The sequence below is a fragment of the Lissotriton helveticus genome, chromosome 6, assembly GCF_964261635.1.
Source record: "Lissotriton helveticus chromosome 6, aLisHel1.1, whole genome shotgun sequence".
Classification (NCBI taxonomy): domain Eukaryota; kingdom Metazoa; phylum Chordata; class Amphibia; order Caudata; family Salamandridae; genus Lissotriton; species Lissotriton helveticus.
Genome location: NC_136067.1, coordinates 229,278,158 through 229,297,530, shown reverse-complemented (window position 1 = coordinate 229,297,530; position 19,373 = coordinate 229,278,158). Strand labels below are relative to the sequence as shown.

The 19,373-nt window shown below is 47.1% G+C and overlaps 1 protein-coding gene across 3 annotated transcripts in view; it reads left to right on the top strand.

Moving 5' to 3' along the window:
• PLA2G7 (phospholipase A2 group VII) overlaps nucleotides 1–19,373 on the top strand; it is a 324,365-nt gene that overhangs the window by 221,768 nt on the left and 83,224 nt on the right. For all 3 annotated transcript variants that reach the window (XM_078647671.1, XM_078647670.1, XM_078647672.1), the window contains exon 6: nucleotides 12,641–12,785. In XM_078647671.1, coding sequence (XP_078503797.1) covers nucleotides 12,641–12,785 — 145 coding nt within the window. The remainder of the gene's footprint in view (nucleotides 1–12,640; nucleotides 12,786–19,373) is intronic.

Sequence of the window (19,373 nt, the reverse complement as noted above, 5' to 3'; positions counted from 1 at the left end):
CACTCAGTGAGTTCAGCTCTCAGGGCCCGCAGTAGGCACTCAGTGGATTCAGCTCTCAGGGCCTGCAATAGGCACTCAGTGGACTCCGCTATCAGGGCCCGCAGTAGGCACTCAGTGGTCTCTGCTCTCAGGGCCTGCAGTAGGTACTCAGTGTATTTAGCTCTCGGGGACCGCAGTAGGCACCCAGTGGACTCTGCTCTCAAGGCCTGCAGTAGGCACTCAGTGGATTTAGCTCTCAGGGCCTGCAGCGGCTCTCAGTGGATTCAGCTCTCAGGGCCTGCAGTAGGCACTCAGGCTCGTAGTGGGCACTCAGTGGATGTAGCTCTCAGGGCCTGCAGTAGGCACTCCGTGGTCTCTTCGGGCCTAATGGCGGAACTGTTTCTGAGACTCCTTTGAAAGCTTGGCTCCCTTGGCTGCCTTTCTGATTGTTGGAAACTCAGTTCCTTCTGCCAGAGCCATGTGATTTACTGATGCCTGAAACCCAGTTAGCTAACTGACTGAACTACCTGCCATGGACCTGTCACCCCTGGTACCCTTCAGGCAGAAGCTATTTTGTTTAAGGTTGGAATAAAAGGGGTTGCATCTGGTCAGTGCTAACCATATTGCACACGTTTTTATAAATGTGTTGGATAATTTCATCACCATGTCTGGTGTGGTAGATGGGGCTCTGATCTATTAACATGTTTGCCCTACCAGCATGCGTATATATATATATATATATTTTTTTTTTTCCACCCTGTGGCCATACTTGAAAGCCATGGAAACGTTCATGTTGAGGGTAAAACTAAATCGGAGGTAGGAGGCTGCTAGGCAGGGAGCTGTGAAAGCCGTTGCACATTTTAATAAGGAGCCATGTGGATTGTCACTGTCGGCAGCAAATACTCTACCCACCCCACATACATTTTCTATTTTGGGTCACACAGAAAAAAAATCATGCCTTGAGCAGACTAAATCTGCTGTGCTTCTAGTGTCCAATGTGCTCCAGGACCCTCAAGTCTTCATCGGTTCTGATTTCTAAAAGTGTGACTGGAGGGCCATCAGACTATAAAGAGAAAATAAATATTATGAAAAGAGATAACATGGTATTCTGAAGAATTCCCTTTTCTACTGGGTACTGCTAAGAATCCGCATCTAAAGCACTCTGCCATTCTGAGAGGTGGAATGTGTCATTTCACACTTATTTGATAAAGAGACAGAGCTCTCTACTTGCAAGGCCAAGCCCTGGCTATGAAGGCTCAGTTTGATATCAACCACTGTTCTTGGAGGAGGAACAAGATCCCTGGATGCAAGCATGTGTGGCTTCTGTCTCGGAGAGCTGAAGATAGACGATTGTAGCGTTTTCCAGAAGCACCATGAAAAGGTATCACCATAATGTATAATGTAGTGTGTAAAGACTTGTGTGGTAATTTTTACAGTTTTATGTCAATGTAAGCAAACACTAGGCCTACTACACCCTTTACTAAGTATAAATGAGAAGCAGACTGTTTCATAATATATGGAACATGAGCAGTACATTGTTATACACACAAGCTCAATGCAATAAAATCAGTGAGAATTAGCAAAGCGCATTCATGCACCTTAGGCACCAGGGGACTGGTGGGCTACAATACAAAAAGTGTAAACGCATGGCAATCTTGTCATGTTACAAGAAGATCTGGATAGTTCTTAAGTTGGATATATATTCTACGCTTGCTTTGTAAGTGTGTAATTCCAACCTGTTTCTGGTTTCAAAACTACCCTGATTAACCAGCTCTTCCCTGGATATGCGTACGACCCCAAGGACAAAGTGGTTAAGGAGTCTTAATCCCCTTGCATTTTGACTTGCATGCTAGTGGCAGTGGTGTAAATATGGCCTATATATAACAGTATTATATAGCCGTAACTGGCGCCTCGCTAGAGCCATTGGTTTCTACAGAACTTTCCTATGGAGCACGTGGGGGTTAGTGGCATGCAGCTTTCCTTCGAAACCGAGACTTTTATGAAGGGCAGCCCATGACTTTGGTAACCTGCTCAGATATAGCAGCAGAGTGTTGTGTACAAGGGCGGATCCTCCGTTATGGCAGAGGAGCCCCACCCCCTTTTGTACCACTGCTGGAAGCAGCAGCCGAAAATGTAAAATAAAATGACAATAAAGCAATTAAAACTGCTTTATCATTTTGTTTTAACCTGTAGGATCCGGTTAGAAAACCGCAGCAGTCATCCCAGTCCTGGGGGGGGACCATCAGCAGCAGGAGTGGTGGGCACTGCTGTCAGTGCGCATGTTTGTTTGGCCGGCCATCTCCGGACAGTCAAACCGACATGCGCACTGACATCTCCCCAACCCGAGCTGCATTGCCGGGTGGAGAGAACAGTAGGCGCAGGCTGCCAGTCCCCTTTGGTACAGAAAACAAACACGCTGAGGCCAAACCCAGCGCTTCTCGAGAGTCTGTGCTCATGGAAACTGCAGTTTGCGTTTCCTGGAGCAGAAAAGCACCGAGACGAGGAGCAGGAGAAGAGGATCGTAGAGCTGGCAGCAGGAAGGTAAGCACACTTTTTTTTGTTTTTCTTGTCCACACCCCCCCCCCCCCCCCCTGTGCTGCCCCTCCACTTCGTGTCGGCAGCAGCCACCACTGGTTGTGTAACTTTCATTTAGTCTCCATTTTAGCTTTTCTTTTTAACTTGGCATCCTTTACTAATAGTGGTTTGCACGTTTTCCCTGCACTACTGGCACAGTGTGGTAAGCTTGCCATTGTATTTAAACAGCGTCCATGCGGAAGTTGGTGAGAGGTTCACAACCCGACAAAATATTCATAGAATGCTGCTGTAACTGAGATGCCGTTCCGCTGTCCACGACTTTCATCCTGAGAAGGAAGATAACAGTGCAAGAGCAGGCCTACACATTCAGATGGGGCTGCATTTTTAATGCACGGAGGCCCACTTCCTGACATACAGTACTAAGATGTGAGGTTAGAACATTCCAATAGGCCTGACATTATCGGCATAGAGATTAGTGATGGATTGAAGTAATTTTAGTAACACTATGAACCTATGAAATTATGGTTGAATTGTTTGGGTTTATCACAATTCTAATAATGCTTGTAACAATGATGTGTATTTGAAAATGGATTATAGTATCTTTTCTTTGTGACGCTTTTGAAACAAATAAGTGACAAACAAAAGGGTTAGATCTGTTTCCACAAATTCCTCGGGAATTTAGAGTCACGTTTGAGGTCATCGGCATCTATAACTCTGTAAGGTTAGGAGTTGAAATGTGGTATTGTGAGCAGGGCAAACAAACCAACATTTACTGATTATATAAGAAGACTGTCTCTCTATTATGAAATGTCGTTGTTCCAAATGGACGGCCCTACTAAATTTGTAGGAACCGTATAGCAAGAGAAGCCAAGTGGGGAGTAGCCAGAGACCGAAATGAGTGCTTCTGCTTGCCAGCACGGGTGAAATGCTTCAGATATATATATATATATATATATATATATATATATATATATATATATATATATATATATATATTTTCAAGCTCCAGTCTGTACCAAGACGACGGGGCACTGGCGGTGGGTGCCGCAAACACGGTGGTACGCCGTGTATCAATACTGCTCCAAATCTCCTCCACCAGCCGGGGAAGAAGCAGCACTCGCGGTGTGTTTTAGTCAGTTTCTTCCAATTTTATTGAAGCGCTCCTCACAGACGCGTTTCGGGTCAAGCCCTTTATCAATGTGTCAACACGAGTGTTGCACAGGAGCCATTTTTAAAGTGCAGTGTGCAATCTCATGAGGAAAGCGAGGTAGGAGGTTTTAAAAGGGCCCCGAGGGGCAAAAAAAGAAAAAAATAATAATAATCGAACGGCTGAATGGATTTGCACGAAACTTGGCAAAATATTAGGGACTGGTAGCCCGATGTGCCTTTGCTAGGTCTCAATATATGTGCTCCAGTGGATTTTGAGAAATTAACGTTCAAAAAAAGATATATATCTGTAACAGCGCTCCGCTTCGCGTACTTTTCGCGTTACGGAGCTTTGCGAAGCTGATTGGTTCTCCGGCGTCTGTCAACATTCCAAACAGTCCGTAGCGGCCGCCATCTTGTCTCTCGGTAGGATTGAGAGACAAGAGGAGGCCAAAGCGAAGGGGGAAATGACCATAAGGGGGCATAGTAGATCCTTCCTGACCTCTTAGGTTTGATGTACCATTTTGCCAAGTTTGGTGTAATTCCGTTCAGCCATTCAGGCTGTAGACGTATGTAAATGTCCTATGGAAAATTGCATGGGGAAAACACATTTGAAAGTGTTGAAATTTAGAACCAATTAAAATGTTAGTTTGGTTTTGTATTTGTGTGTGATGAAAGTTAATTGGTTATGTATATATTTCAAATGAGAGGAAACCACAGCCATTTTGTGATACTACTGTCTGAGGTACATTTGTGAGGAATTTTTGGTGGTGAATTTCTGGTGTTTGATTTACACAGTACTAACACTTCTCCTACTTTTAAAAAGGTGAGTTGTTAATTTGTAAGGGGAACTATGTTGTACACTTGAAGATAATTTGAAAAATGTTTTCTGTTATTTATTTGCAGTCCTTCTGTTATACTAAATACTTGATAAAGTTAGTTTTATATTATGTATTACTAAAAACGATAAATGAAAGTGATTATTTTTTTCTGCAATTTACAGCAAGCAATTTCAAAATAAAATGGCTCACAATGAAGAGACCGTGGCAATTTCTTTTGAATTGTCCACTACATTGATTGAAATTGAGAGCACCAATAATGAAATATTGTCACAAGGAGGAGATGACTTGTATGATTCCATTAGATTGATTGAAATGGACAGCACCAATAATGAAATATTGTCACAAGGAGGAGATGACTTGAATGATTCCACTACATTGATTGAAATTGAGAGCACCAATAATGAAATATTGTCACGAGGAGATGACTTGAATGATTCCACTACATTGATTGAAATTGACAGCACCAATAATGAAATATTGTCACAAGGAGGAGATGACTTGAATGATTTTTTTGATCAATCTCTTGATGGCGAATTTATCGAATGTTTGGAGACCATAGAGTTACAAGAATCATCATTGCAGACTTTTCATGAGGACATTGCTGATGAGGACATGTTACTAGTTCTTTCAAATTTAGAAAATTCTGAAGAATAAATTTATATTTAGAAATCAAAAATTGTTTGAGACATTATTCATTTTTATTTTTAATTTATGAGGTTGTAGCGAAGTGATTGTAGTATACAATGAGACTTATAGTATAGAGTGCAACATTTTTATGTCAAAGTGTTCAAAATTAATATGTGGGCTTAACAAATGAATTGTGCCAAGGGAAACACTCTATTTCACGCAACATTTTTATGTTACATGGTAAGTTTACTCATATTTACTTCCCTTCTGCCACTATATTATCTCCAATGTGTATTTGACATCTCTTCTTCATCTCCGGCCTCCTTTCTCTCACTGTGTGTCTCCGATGCATCTTATCGCTGCTATTTTGTGTAATTACAGAAGAGAGTAAAATAAAATAGTTCGGAACGTGAAAAGGGGGCAAAGTAGAGTACTCCTCACCCCCTAGGCCTTTTTAGGCGGTCCCAAAAGGATCAGTTTCTGCTTTCCTGAGAGATTATGGTATGAGTTCCATATACCACAATAACTTGCATTACAACATGCAAGATATCTATCTCCTTTTGGAGATATTCGCACTAAGCGCGAATATCTCCAAAAAGTAACACCTGCCCTGAGCAGTTCTTAGCCATGTTATCCAATGGGAGGTGGATAACATGGCTAAGAGCATTAGCTCGGTAATGCATGAATATCGCTGAGTTTTTAGCGATATTCATGCATTGCGGCCGTTATCGCATTTGCGATAAACCTTGATAATAGCAAGGTTTATCTTCGATAATTTCTGACGATGCTTAGCGGTAAAAAATTCGTTGGTAAGCATCGTTAGCGATAAATATCGCTTAACTTTGGTAATATGCCCCAACGTCTGTTAACGTTCGATTCGAAGGAAATGAGGAAGTGTTGAAAAACATTGTTTGCGCCATCTTGCCTTTTTTGAAATGCCACACTTTTGTGGTGCACGGCAGCCATTTTAGATGCCTTGACCAGACCCACTCTCTGCACGCTGTCGATTCGTAGCATGGCTCCTCACCCTCGCAAGCATCTTCCCCAGGCACTGGTCACCCCCGCTCTCTGTCTTCTGCATGGGCAATAAACCTCCCCCCATCTGCGCTGCTCTTCCCTGAGAATCACACTCTGTGCCCGCCCGACACCTCCCTTTCGCCCTATTCACTACCGCACCCTCTGACACTCCTCTTCCTCTGTGTCCGATTGTCCAGGCTATCAGCTAGCCCTGCAGATGTAGTTTATGGCCCCAGCTGTAAAGAATCACCCCTCTTCAAAGGAGTTATAGTAGATCAAGGCCCACACCCGATGAGATCCGTCACACCACACGTGTTCCTACTATCTGAAAACCATCCTGTATTGTGATTGGGGAGGGGACCGAGCCTGAAGCGGAAGATTCCAGGAATGACTCTTGGTACATCAAAGTTTTTACAATTATGTGTCACATTAAAAATATATAGCACTCCAACAAAGTAGTAGGAATATAAAACTTTAATAACATATAAATATATACAACAAAACAAAAACAGTAAAAACATTTAAACAACGAAGAGACCGTGGCAATTTCTTTTGAATTATCCAATAGATTTATTGAAATTGACAGCACCAATAATGAAATATTCTTGTCAGTAGCGGTCTGTTGTGCGAATAGTTCCAAGGCAGCAGAACGCGCTGAAATCTAGATGGCACGAAAGTGATGTCTAGTAAGTTGCCGCCCAGCAAATAACGGCGTGGGGCGCCGCGGGGGTGAGTGAGTCCAGTAGGCACCACAGCTATTCTTACCGGCATCGCAGAATTACTGCTGGGGACAATGCCTGTGCTGTAGCAGGGTCACAGCAGAAACAAAAAGGATTTTGTTGAAGATGTTGTTGGTTTTAAATTTGAAAACAGTTCTGGTGTCAACTGCTATGCTAATGTAGTGGTTAATGTTTTGTTTTCTCTAGAAAATGTAAAAGAGGGGGAGGCAGTCCAAAGTTCCGTTAAAAGGGCAAAGGAAAGGATCGGTGGTTTGAACTATCAGTGAAAAAGGGGAGGGGGTGCAACAATTTTTCCTACCGGGTCACACTGTGCTTTCACCGGAACTGAGGTCTGCAGGATTCTAGTAATTCAAAGTGAGGCTGGCGCCAGCATGGGAGCGCCGACGTCCCGCGGATACAGTTTCGTCACTCCACGGGCGATCATGGCAGTCATTCTCCATCGGGGGTTGGAGACTCCCGCGGCTCCTCTAGAATCTTCAAGGTCGTGGAGGACTACGGTGGTGGAGTCAACCAGTGACCGGGCCATTTCTTTATGCTGGGCCCGCTCTTGCCAGGTCGACCGCCATTTTGAGAGTTCGGTAGCTACTGGCGATCGCGGGGTCAAATGAGCGGACGGGCTCCACCCTGCCGGGCGAGACGTTGCAGCATGGCCACAGTGGAAGAACCCTTTTCCGGGCGCCTGGAGCGCTGAGGGTGCAGCTGGGAAGCCTCCACCTGGGGAGGCGGGAGAGGCCTGTTCGCACCGTCTCTCCCTCCCAGTGCACCCCACGGCGTCTCGCTTGAGATTTGTTATGGCCGGACCAGGCGATGAGGACGGGGGGGGTCGGAGGCATGTGCAAGACATCCCCCCCCAGTGTTGTCGCAGCCATTATTCATGAAAGAAGAAGTGTCCCGTCCGTCTTCGGGCCGGGCTTCCGGTGGATGTCGGCCGGACGCCCCTGGCTCTGGCCCCATGAACGGGTTTCTTGGTTTATCGGCTGCAGCCGGATCCCGTCGTCCTCGGCCCCCCGACCGTTGGTGGCCGGACCGGAAGAGCATGTGGCGGGAGTACCTGCAACTCTCCAGGGCCACCGCGGCCGGACTGGGAGAGAGAGGGGAGGGTCGAGGAGACATTCCCCCCCCCCTGCAACTGTTCAGCATTGTAAAGGCAATCCCCTGGCCGGGTCCCGCTGGCCTCGGCCTCTCCTCCGGCTACACCCTACGTTAGGATCTCCTGGCCGAGGCGTGGCAGCAGGACCTGCCTTATATGGGCTGCTCCCGGCTGGGCGTAGCCGCAACCCTGCCCCACCTTGGAAGTTTCCAGAGTGGGGGCGGATGTTCTACTGACTTGCATTTTCCCTAGTCTATCGATTTTTTTGGCGTGGCAGGCGGTGGGACAGCGAGGGGTGATTTGGTTTCTCTTACTGTTTTTCTGGTCTCTCACCACTGGCATATTTTAACGTTTTCTTGTTTCTAGGACATTAATAGGTTTTATCATTACGTTATGTTATCGTTTCTTTGTTCGTTGTTTAATAAAAGTTCATGTTCATCAGTGGCCTACTGATTTTCGTTTTCCTATTCTTTTCTTTCCAGGTTGTTTCATGCTAAAGTTTCTGTTAACAGGATACAGTGATCACTTCGTTATTATTGCATATGTCCTTTTCACTAGGGGTGCTCTCTGGTCGGGCCAGATGACGTATCTCTAGTAAATGGTCCGGGTGAAACAGGTGCATCAATCAGTGGGGAGTAGATAGGCATGACAGATTACAACGGGGGAGAAAGGTCCGCATTACGTACCCTTTCACTACTTGCAAAGATTTTCCTACGTTTATTTGCAAACAGGGAATACCTCCAAAAAGAACTAATTCCCAAACAGTCAATGTTCGGACAATCAATCAATCAATGAGGAATGAAATAGGTACGACGTGTTAAAGGCTTGCGTTACCTACCCTTCACTATCTGCAAAGGGAGAGAGAATATTCCTATTCTTCCTCGTTTGCAGGCAGAGAAGATCCTTAAGAGAACCAACTTCGAACAATTCAATGCTCGATTGAAACAATCAACAAGGGGTACTGTGAACACAAATGAACGCTGCTTATGTACATACGCATTGCTATTTTCAACAGGTTGTTCCTAATGTTTCTATTTTAGCGAGGTCAAAAAGAGATCCCATTAGTGGCCTACTGATTTTGCTCGATTCCTTTTGTTTTTTTACACGATTTTTCGCTATCTGCAAAGACTAAACAGAGTATTGCGACTCTGTGCTTGTTTGTAAATAGAGAATGAACCAAAGAGAACAATCAATCAAATGGAGAGAGAAGCAGGCACGACGGATTACAAAGGGGGCAAAGGGCTGCGTTAACTACCCTTCACTATCTGCAAAGAGAGAGTACTCCTAATAGAAATGAGGGGTGGGGGGCAGCATTCAAAGCAGATCAGTGTGCATAAACACGAAAATGTTTTTACTTACCACGTACTTGACATTCGACAGCTTATGATATTTGCTATTAAAAAACCATTGAAATTCACTGAAAAAACCATAGGTTATAGACCATATATAGTTAGGAATTAGCATTTACAAAACCTTGAAAATTCACTGAAAAAACCATAGGTTATAGACCATATATAGTTAGGAAGTGATGTCATTTGAGATGTCATCAGTGATGTCATCAGTGATGTCACTGACCATGTCATGAATGATGTAATATGTGACATCATCAGCAGTGGATTGCGGGTGCGCGATATATAGTTAGTGCAACTAACTATATATGGAATTTCATTGGTTTTATGTCAATAAAATGTCCAGCTAACTATATATTCAAGGTTTTGTAAATGCTAATTCCTAACTATATATGGTCTATAACCTATGGTTTTTTCAGTGAATATATATATGTGTGTGTGTGTATATATATATATATATATATATAATTTTTTTTTAACCCACATTGAGGTATCTCAAGCATTCTCCAATAGAGTAAGAAAGCTAATTGGTGTCAGATTGCAATATTTGCACAGTGCTTCTTAAGCTATTTGAATAATAAAACCAGCACACCCTTCTTGATTCTTCCAGAGGATGTGTTTAAATGTGAGGACAAAGGAATGATTCTAGAAATTGGATTACAGTCGTTTTTATTTTTATCTTACGTCTTTTTTCCCCATGTGTTCTGCTGTAACCTGTCTTAAACCTTCTTCCTGCTGATAGGACGATTGTGCATAGTGCAAAGGAGTGTTTGTTTTAAAATCTGAACCAAGAGCATAGATGTTAAAAAATGGAAATGTCCTTTTCGGATTTGCCCTCCTCGGTGATCAGCAGAATAAGCAATTTTCCACAGACTTCTATTCTGCTGACCCATACATTTACATTGAGCTTGGTCCTCTTCTGATCCTTCTCTTTTTCCTATCAGTTAGGCATCACTTATATTTGTACTTTAAAATGTATGGAAAAATGGAGCCTCTACCAGAGGTGCTTTTTGCAGCCTCAAAGTGGTTCATAAGTATAATTGTCTAATACATTATTTAATTGAAATGAGAACACAATGACTTGTTAGGGGGCTGCGTACTCCTGCAGCACACACCACACTACGAAGCCTTGATAGGGTAAGTTCTAGCCATTCTCTGCCAAATGGGGTGCTTGTCTCCTCTCTTTCAGAAATCTTGGTAACTAGTAAGTCAGCCCTTAATCCCAGTTCCCAGCTGCCTATTCCTACCAAGTTCTTCGTGAGGTCAACTGGACTCCAATGAACCTTTACAACAATCCGCAGGTCCACCAATATCAGTCCTTCACTTGCAAGGGAATTCTTCAATTTTTGTTTTTACTGTCGATAAGAACTCTAAACCTGTGGCTTTACCTGAAAAAGAAAGAATCTGTAGCTCCCAGTACTCACGTTTAATTAAGACTCTCCTATAAGAGGTTGGTGGTCACAGCTGGTGGCTGTTCTTTATTCTATGCATTACATTGGTATAGTTTGCTATTACAACTTCCAGATTTCTCTTGATAACCTGGTTATGGTTACTAGCACTGAGGCCTAAAGTTGAGATTTTGCAAAGCTCAACAGTTGAATTGTCTGGTGTAACTTATCCATTGTACTACAATTGAGTTTATCTATTTCTATGTTAAGTGAAAGTTTAATAAAATAATTTTTAAGAGACACTCCTATAAGGGGTGCTTAAAAGGCAACATTTAGTTTTCACCTGAACACAAGGTATAATGTGCATATCCCATCTGATGACTATGTCATATCTATGCGCCGCTGGAGACTTTTTGGACCCGGAAATACCGGCTAAAGGCTCATCGAGATCATTGTAGTTTTGAATTGTGAGGAGTGCCTAGTTTGCAAGAGGGTCCACACCAGTCGTAGTGTTGGACGAGGGGCTGATCTGTCCCCTATCTCATTCATCGATGAGGACTGAGAATACACAGGCTGTTTTTTTATACATATTGCTAGCGAGATGAATCTTACAAAGCAGGAGACATCAGAAAATTCATGATTACCATCTCATGTTTGGCCCATTGCATGGACTTTTTCAAGTTTTCACATTATATTCTCAATGATTATAGACAAACTGAACTAGCGATCTTACTTTTGGGTGACGATCGATATTTCTTAAGTTTTCATTGTGCCCTGAAGTCCACATGTATGTGGACGAAATGCGTTGGCTGGTTTTTGATACATATTGATGATGCAAGAGATTTCCAACTACTTCTAGAACTCTGTGGACATATTTTGGAATTAGAATTGACCTTGTAGAAGTGCTGCACCTCTTATTGCTTTGTTTACTAGGTATAATGTATAGGGAGTTTGTCATTATCTACTTCCATTACCTTCCTGGTCATCTATTACCTATTCACTTTAAGGTCATAGTACATGTTCCACAGCCCTTAGTGTTCAGTACCATCCTATAATATTATAATCTAGCTAAAACAAACTCTCCTCTCCTGGGGGATCTTACTTTGCAATGTGTTCTCTTTTGATGTTTCTGTAAACCACTGTCTTTACTGAGGAGTCAACCGGATCTGGTGGCCATGCAGACCTAAATTCGAATTGTTGACGGTAGGTAGTATCACAAGATGTGTCGAAGTTCATGGTTTTCTGTGAAGTATAATTCATGCTGCTGTCATATTTAGCTCATGCTATGTAGAGCTGAAGTGGAGTCTGTCATCCTAGCAAATAATGATGTAGTCTGCTTCTCTTGCACAGACACCTCAATATTGTGCATGAGCCTGCCGCAGATCCTCTGGTTCAGAGAACAGTGACTACCTGAACTCTGCCTTTGTAAAAAGGTTCTCGCTGGGACTCCCTTGCTGCTGGTCTTGAACCTCATAGTTCCATTGATTCTCGATTTAGATTGAACTTAGACATGTTTTGGAAGTCTTATCCTCTCTAATGTATATAGTCTAGATATTTTGTGGTGGATTTTATCTGGTCCTACCAGTGAAAGTGCATCCTGACAGATTAGTCCCCTTTTCAGTGGGAGGGCTCTGCAAACATTTCTGCTCATCGAAACAGTTTCTATTTTAACATGCATTTGTCCTGCGGGTTGTGCTATTTAATTTCACAAGATATGAGGATTCATTTGTTCTTTTTTTAAACAAAACTGTGCCCAAATTTAAACTATGACTAACGTTGAGTATGTAATGCTGTTCTTATCATTACCATGTTTTCACATTTAGTCATTAAGGGCATGACTCACTTCCCCTCAGACACCAGTTGTACATTTCAAGTAGTGTGGACTGAAGCTCTGATTATCCGAAATAAAAATATTTTTTTCCTTCAGAGATGAATCGGCGTCAGCAACATATTTCCAAGAGAAACCTACTTCACAAACCTGTGAACAGTCGCCTGAAGCTCTCAAGGAGGTGTGGATGTACTACAGGACACTAAAAGCAGGTGAACAGGAATTTCCTCTACGCTACCAACAGGTACTCATAGTGGAACAAAGTCCTAATACCTAAGAGAGCTTGAGAACATAAGTTAGCAGATTAATCACTTAGGGCCTGATTTAGATCTTGGCAAACGAGTTACTCTGTTACAACTGTGACGGATATCTCGTCTGCCGAAATATAAATTCCATTATATCCTATGGGATTTATATTTCGGCGAACGGGATACTATTATATCCTATTTCCATTATATCCTATAGGATTTATATTTCGGCGAACGGGATACTAATATATCCTATTTCCATTATATCCTATGGGATTTATATTTCGGTGAACGGGATACTATTATATCCTATTTCCATTATATCCTGTGGGATTTATATTTCGGCGAACGGGATACTATTATATCCTATTTCCATTATATCCTATAGGATTTATATTTCGGCGAACGGGATACTAATATATCCTATTTACATTATATCCTATGGGATTTATATTTCGGTGAACGGGATACTATTATATCCTATTTCTATTATATCCTGTAGGATTTATATTTCGGCGAACGGGATATCTGTCATCATTGTGTTGGAGTAACCCGTCCGCCAAGATCTAAATCAGGCCTATAGCCTTTCCTCTTTTATCTGCTCCCTACCTCTCTGCCGTCACATTTTCTGTGAAGCTTCAGTAGAATGTCGGTATATTGCATTATTAATTGGCTTTTGGTCACCTTTGATGGCATCTTGTTCTATACACTATACAGAGGAGAACAATAGACAAGCATTGGTAAAAACCAATAAGTCGGGACCCATTTTACTTTGCCAATGCCTTTTTCCCATGCTGGATAGTACCGGCAAGCCCAGTCAAGAGTAACTGTTGAATTCCTCTTTATTTTAAAACAAGTATTGGCAAAGCCAATATGCCTGCCGTTGTCTACTGAACTTTTAAATTAGTTAATGCTTGCTTTGTTTTGCCTTTTTCGTGTGTAAAACTTTGTTTGGGAAGCTTTTGGATCACCGCCAATATTAAAAGAAACAAGAAATTTGATAAAAGCAAAAAATACTTTTGGTACCCAAAAATACACATTTTCATAGTCCCTGTCTCTAAAGTGATTAGCTTTGTATGTGCTCCTTGTGAAAAGGCAGAACTTAGTTGCAGTGAAGTGTGCCAATGGCTGCAGTGAGCTTACCCTCTGCTGCATGCTTTATGTTGTGGTGGGTGGTGATAAAATGTGAATGACACAACCAATGGGTGAAAAGGGCTGGCTGAAAGCCTCTGTGAGGAACTATATTAAATGTAAAATTTTAATAAAATCAAAAGGTCGTGGCCAAGTCCAGATCTAAACAGGACACTGACCCTCATGCACATCGGGTGGCTTGCTTCACCATGACATATCTATTTGGTTGCGATGTTTCTGTGGGTGAAAGGACTGCTGACGTGACTAGGCTTTGTCTAAAGGTTGTCAATCCACAGTTTAGGTTTAAAGCAAATGTACACTTGCACATTTCTTTCCTGAGTTCCCCCCCTCCCCCACCCCACATACACACAATGCATTAACAAACCAGATACCTTTCCTATCACTCCTATCCAGCCGCGGTCCGTGCTGGTAACAGGGGATTTCGAGGGACAATGCAGAGGGAAAATGAATTAATTATTTAATTTTCCCTCTGCATCGTCCCTCGAAATCCCCCCCTTACCTGGCCCCACTGCTGTTACCTGCACGGACCAAGGCTGCTCCTATGCTTGTCTTTGGGGCACACCAGTAGGTGAGGGGGGGGGGGGGAAGCAAAGACACAGACACCAGAAGTGTGTGAAAAAGGCCGCTTTTATTGGAATCAGGTGCACGTATAAAACATCCCCCTTGGCCTGTGCCGAACAAAACTACTGCTCACTAAATAGCAACTGCCTAACAGCCCCCCACCCCCACCCCTAAATGTAAGCCCGAACATTGCAACAGTAATACAACAACATACGCTCATCAACCTGCCCCTCTACTAGATGCCCCTAATGACCTCCATGACCCCAACCCCCGCTACCATGCAGTCCCAGGCCTCCAGCCACACCACCCTATTTCCTTAGGACAGCGCCCCCACAACGCACCTGTTCCAGCGACAAAAAACACAACCGCAACCCTAAACAGTGCACCATCAACCAAAAAAGCCCCTCGGGCCATATCCCCGACCCCCCCCCCGCACAAAGGGAAAAACCCCGGGCCTAAAAATTACGAAAAAACCCTGCTAAAGGGAGGGTGGGTGGGACAAATTTCCCTGCGACCTGGCTGCTGTGTCACCGCACCACAAACGTGCGCGGTGACACAAAATGGCCGGCTATATATTCCCCAGCCCGGAGGAAGCCCAAAAGGAGCCCAAGCCGCCCAACCAGCCCAAAAACGCCGCTACGGCGATACCCAAGTGCCAAGCTTCCCCCCTCCCCCCGTGCCCCAAACTTCCCCGGGGGGGCGAGCCTCCCGTTGGTCGGCCATCCCCCCAAATCCCCATTGGGGCACACCAGTAGGTGAGGGGGGGGGGAAGCAAAGACACAGACACCAGAAGTGTGTGAAAAAGGCCGCTTTTATTGGAATCAGGTACACGTATAAAACATCCCCCTTGGCCTGTGCCGAACAAAACTACTGCTCACTAAATAGCAACTGCCTAACAGCCCCCCACCCCCACCCCTAAATGTAAGCCCGAACATTGCAACAGTAATACAACAACATACGCTCATCAACCTGCCCCTCTACTAGATGCCCCTAATGACCTCCATGACCCCAACCCCCGCTACCATGCAGTCCCAGGCCTCCAGCCACACCACCCTATTTCCTTAGGACAGCGCCACTCGAAAGTCGCTTACGACTTTCGACCCCCCCCAGGACTCCTGTCTCCTGGGATACCTGACCACCCCCAGGGCCCCATCTAAAGCCTCCTTTAGCTGCACTATATACAGCTCCATGCCGTACCTGAACAGGTGAACCCCATCCTCCAAGAAGAAATAGTTCGCACCATAGCGCAACTCCGGGTGCTCCATCCTCCCCACCCCCTCCCTGGCGCAGAAAGCACGCATCTCACGATTGATCTTCCTACGAGCCCTGTCTATGGCCCCTGGGTGCTCAGCTCCCCTCCACACCCGCCTGGGAATAAACTCCGACCATATGACATGGCAGCCCGCCCATTGCCTCCTGATTTCCTGCAGGTCCTGTCTCATTTGCTTGAGTAGCGCCAAACCCTTGCACTGCACCAAGTCGTTCTCGCCCAGGTGAATTACCACCACATCCGGGCACACCCCCCCTTTCACCAATGTGCTTAACAACGGCAATAACTCATGCCAACGCCTACCCCCTTTTCCCCTCCAATGACATCTATACAACCCCGGATCCAATCCCAAATTGAGCGCCTGATGCCTGTCCCACTCCGCTCGTTCTGCCCGCTGGACGAACGAATGTCCCACAATAAACAAATTCAGGACAGCCACATCCGGCCCCGCCACAGCACCTGCAAAGACACATATATGAGAATCGGGAATCATTGCGACAACGAACCATCCGCCTCCCTCAACCGCACATACGTCCTGTAACAGTCCGATTTCCACCGACCCAGCCTCTGTATCTCTTCCTTACCCCAACCCCTCCGTGCCGCCTCCGTCGCCGCCCCGATCCGAAAAGAATGCGTCCCGAACGCCAGGGGATCCTCCCCCAAGACCCGCAGGGCCCGCCGCAAGACCCACAATGCTTGAGACGCCGTCACTCCTCCCCCCCCCACCCCGCCCAAAAACCTCCCCCTCCGTCTCGCCACTTTCAGCCATCAACCTCCTGCCCCACACCGCCGGGCACACCCCCTCCCTGTCGCCCGGCCCCAGCACCACCCAAGTACCAACCCCCCGCTGGTCCGTCTTCGAGCGTCTCAAACACACTGCCACCTCCTGGGCCCGCACCTCCACCTCACCCCACAACACCCCCCGCCTCCCCCTTGCGCCCAGCAACTCCGACACTCGAAACGCCCCAAAGAAAAGCCATGACATCAATGTAGAGAAACGCACCGTCTCTCCCACATCCCTGCACACCTCTGGGAGCGCGCCAATCACTCCTGCCAACAAAACCACCGCGATGGGACGGCGCAGCCGCACCGTCGCCCCCCGCTCCCTCGCCCACCCCTCCAGCAGCCTGGTTCCCAGCTCCCCAGCCGACGGAGGGTAACCCCACCACATCTTCCCCATGAAAGCCACCGCCGACAACTTGCCCGCAATCGACACCCGCGACAAGCCCCTGTCCATGAGCGCCAGCATGAATCTTACCACCTGTTCCTCGCGCTGCCACCTGTCCCCACGCCGCACAGCACCTGACTGTAGGAATTCCTCCCATGCTAGCTCGTATGCCTTCCACGTAGACACAGCCACCGACGTCTTCACCAACTGAAAGACCCGGCCTCGCCTACCGACCACAGTTCTTCCGGCACCGCCGTCCTGACTTCCTCCGCCGCCGTGGCTAGCCCATGGAACCTCTCCCACTGTGAACGAGACAAGGCATCAGCAATGTCATTGTCCACACCGGGAACGTGGCGCGCCTGAAACAGTATGTCATTTTCCAAGCACCGCAAGACAAACACCCGCATCAGTTTCAGCACCTGCGGATCCCGAGCCGACTGCCTGTTCACCACCTGCACGACGGCCATATTGTCCACTCGAAAAAGCACCCTCTTGTGTGCCAACGCCCCTGCCCACACCGTGACCGCCACCACCAAGGGGAACAATTCCAGGAACGCAATGCTCCTCCCGCCTGCCAATGGTCGGGCCACTGCTCCGCACACCATTTTCCCTCCCAGTACAGGCCGAAACCTCCGACGCCCGCCGCATCCGAGTACATGGTGACCTCCCACTCCCAGTCCTCCGCCGGCGCCATCGGCACCCCATTGAAACGCTCCAAGAAAGCCCGCCACATGCGCAGGTCCTCCTTCATCCCCGCCGAGAGGCGCACATGGTGATGTGGCAATGGCAAACCCGACAACGCCAGCCCCAGACGCCGGCAAAACGTCCGTCCAGCCCGCACCACGCGGCACGCAAAATTCAAATGTCCCAACAACACCTGTACGTCCCGCACCGTCACCTTCCTCTTTGCCAACATGGCACCCACCAAAACCAACATTGCCACCCGTTTGTCGTCCAGCAGGCGTGCTTCCATGGCGACCGAGTCGAGCTCGATACCGAGAAAGGACAACACCGTACTGGGACCGCACGTCTTCTCTGGCGCCAAGGGAACCCCAAATTCCCCCATCAACCCGGCCAAACCATCCAGCAGCCGCTGACAGTCCGCCGCACCGGGCCGCCCCACCAGGAAGAAATCATCCAGATAGTGCGTCACTGACTCCGAGCCTGTGCGCCTGGAAAAAACCCACTGAATGAAGGAGCTGAACCGCTCAAACAGTGCGCATGAAATGGAACACCCCATCGGCAGCGCTTTATCCACAAAGATGAGACCTTGAAACTGGATCCCCAGCAACTGGTAATCCGCCGGGTGCACCGGAAGGAGTCGGAAGGCCGACTTGATGTCGCATTTTGCCAACAGCGCGCCCCGCCGCTACAACCAGACGTCGCGCCACGTCCACCGACGAATAAGTCACAGACGCCAACTCCGCCGAAATGTACGCATTGACCGACTCCCCCTCCGGCCAGGACAAGTGCTGTATCAGTCGGAACTGCCCTTCCTCCTTCTTAGGCACCACCCCGATGGGGGAAATGATCAATCCTGGCAGCGGCGGCGCCGTGAAGGGGCCCGCCATCCGCCCTTCTCTGACCTCCTTGAACAGTTTCTCTCTCACTATGCCCTTGTGCGCGTTCACCGATTTCAGATTGTCCGCCCAGCGAGCAATCCGGGGACCTTCGTACCCCAGCCGAAAACCCTCCCGAAAACCCCGGCGCAGCACTGCAGCATCCTCCGCCCGCGGATACGCCGCCAACCAGGGCTCCATCTGCTCGATCCTAACTGGCGTACGAGCCTTTTCCCAGAGCCCCGGCTCCCCCCCTCTACCCCCACCCCTCCCCCCGCCTGCACCCCCTCTGGCAAATCCACCTCCCTGCGGAGGCAGCTGGCCTGGGGGGCCCCCGGTGCCCCAACACCGCAGCACCGGATGGTTCCGTCCGCACGAAGAGCACTCATGCCGGAAACGGCACGCCGCCCGCCCGCAGGCACCCCTATTAAAATCCCAGCAGGCCCTGACCGTGGCCTGGCTGCCGGAGGCACCCTGACCCACCCCCCCACGGGTGGGGCACGCCGCAAAGGGGGGGGACGCCAGCGGCAAACCGCTGGCCGTGTAGATGGTGCGGCCAAACTTGGCCCCTCCCATCGTCTGCTGGTATAGATCCGAATCTAGTTCCCCCCACTGGGCCTCCGGGTCCCCCGCCATGCGCGCCCGAAACTCCTCATCGTAGTGAGACCAAGCATACCTGCCGTATGTCACCTGCGCCCTCCGCACCACGTCCATGTATTTAAACAGGGCGACGCACCTGTCCGGGAATTTCTCGCAATACACGCTCGCGTAAATGAGGAACGCCGCTGACCAATTGTCCAGCGTCAGGGGAACCTTTGGGCGCCTAGCCAACTCCTGCTCCTCCTCTTTTGACCCCTCCTTCGATGTCAATTCT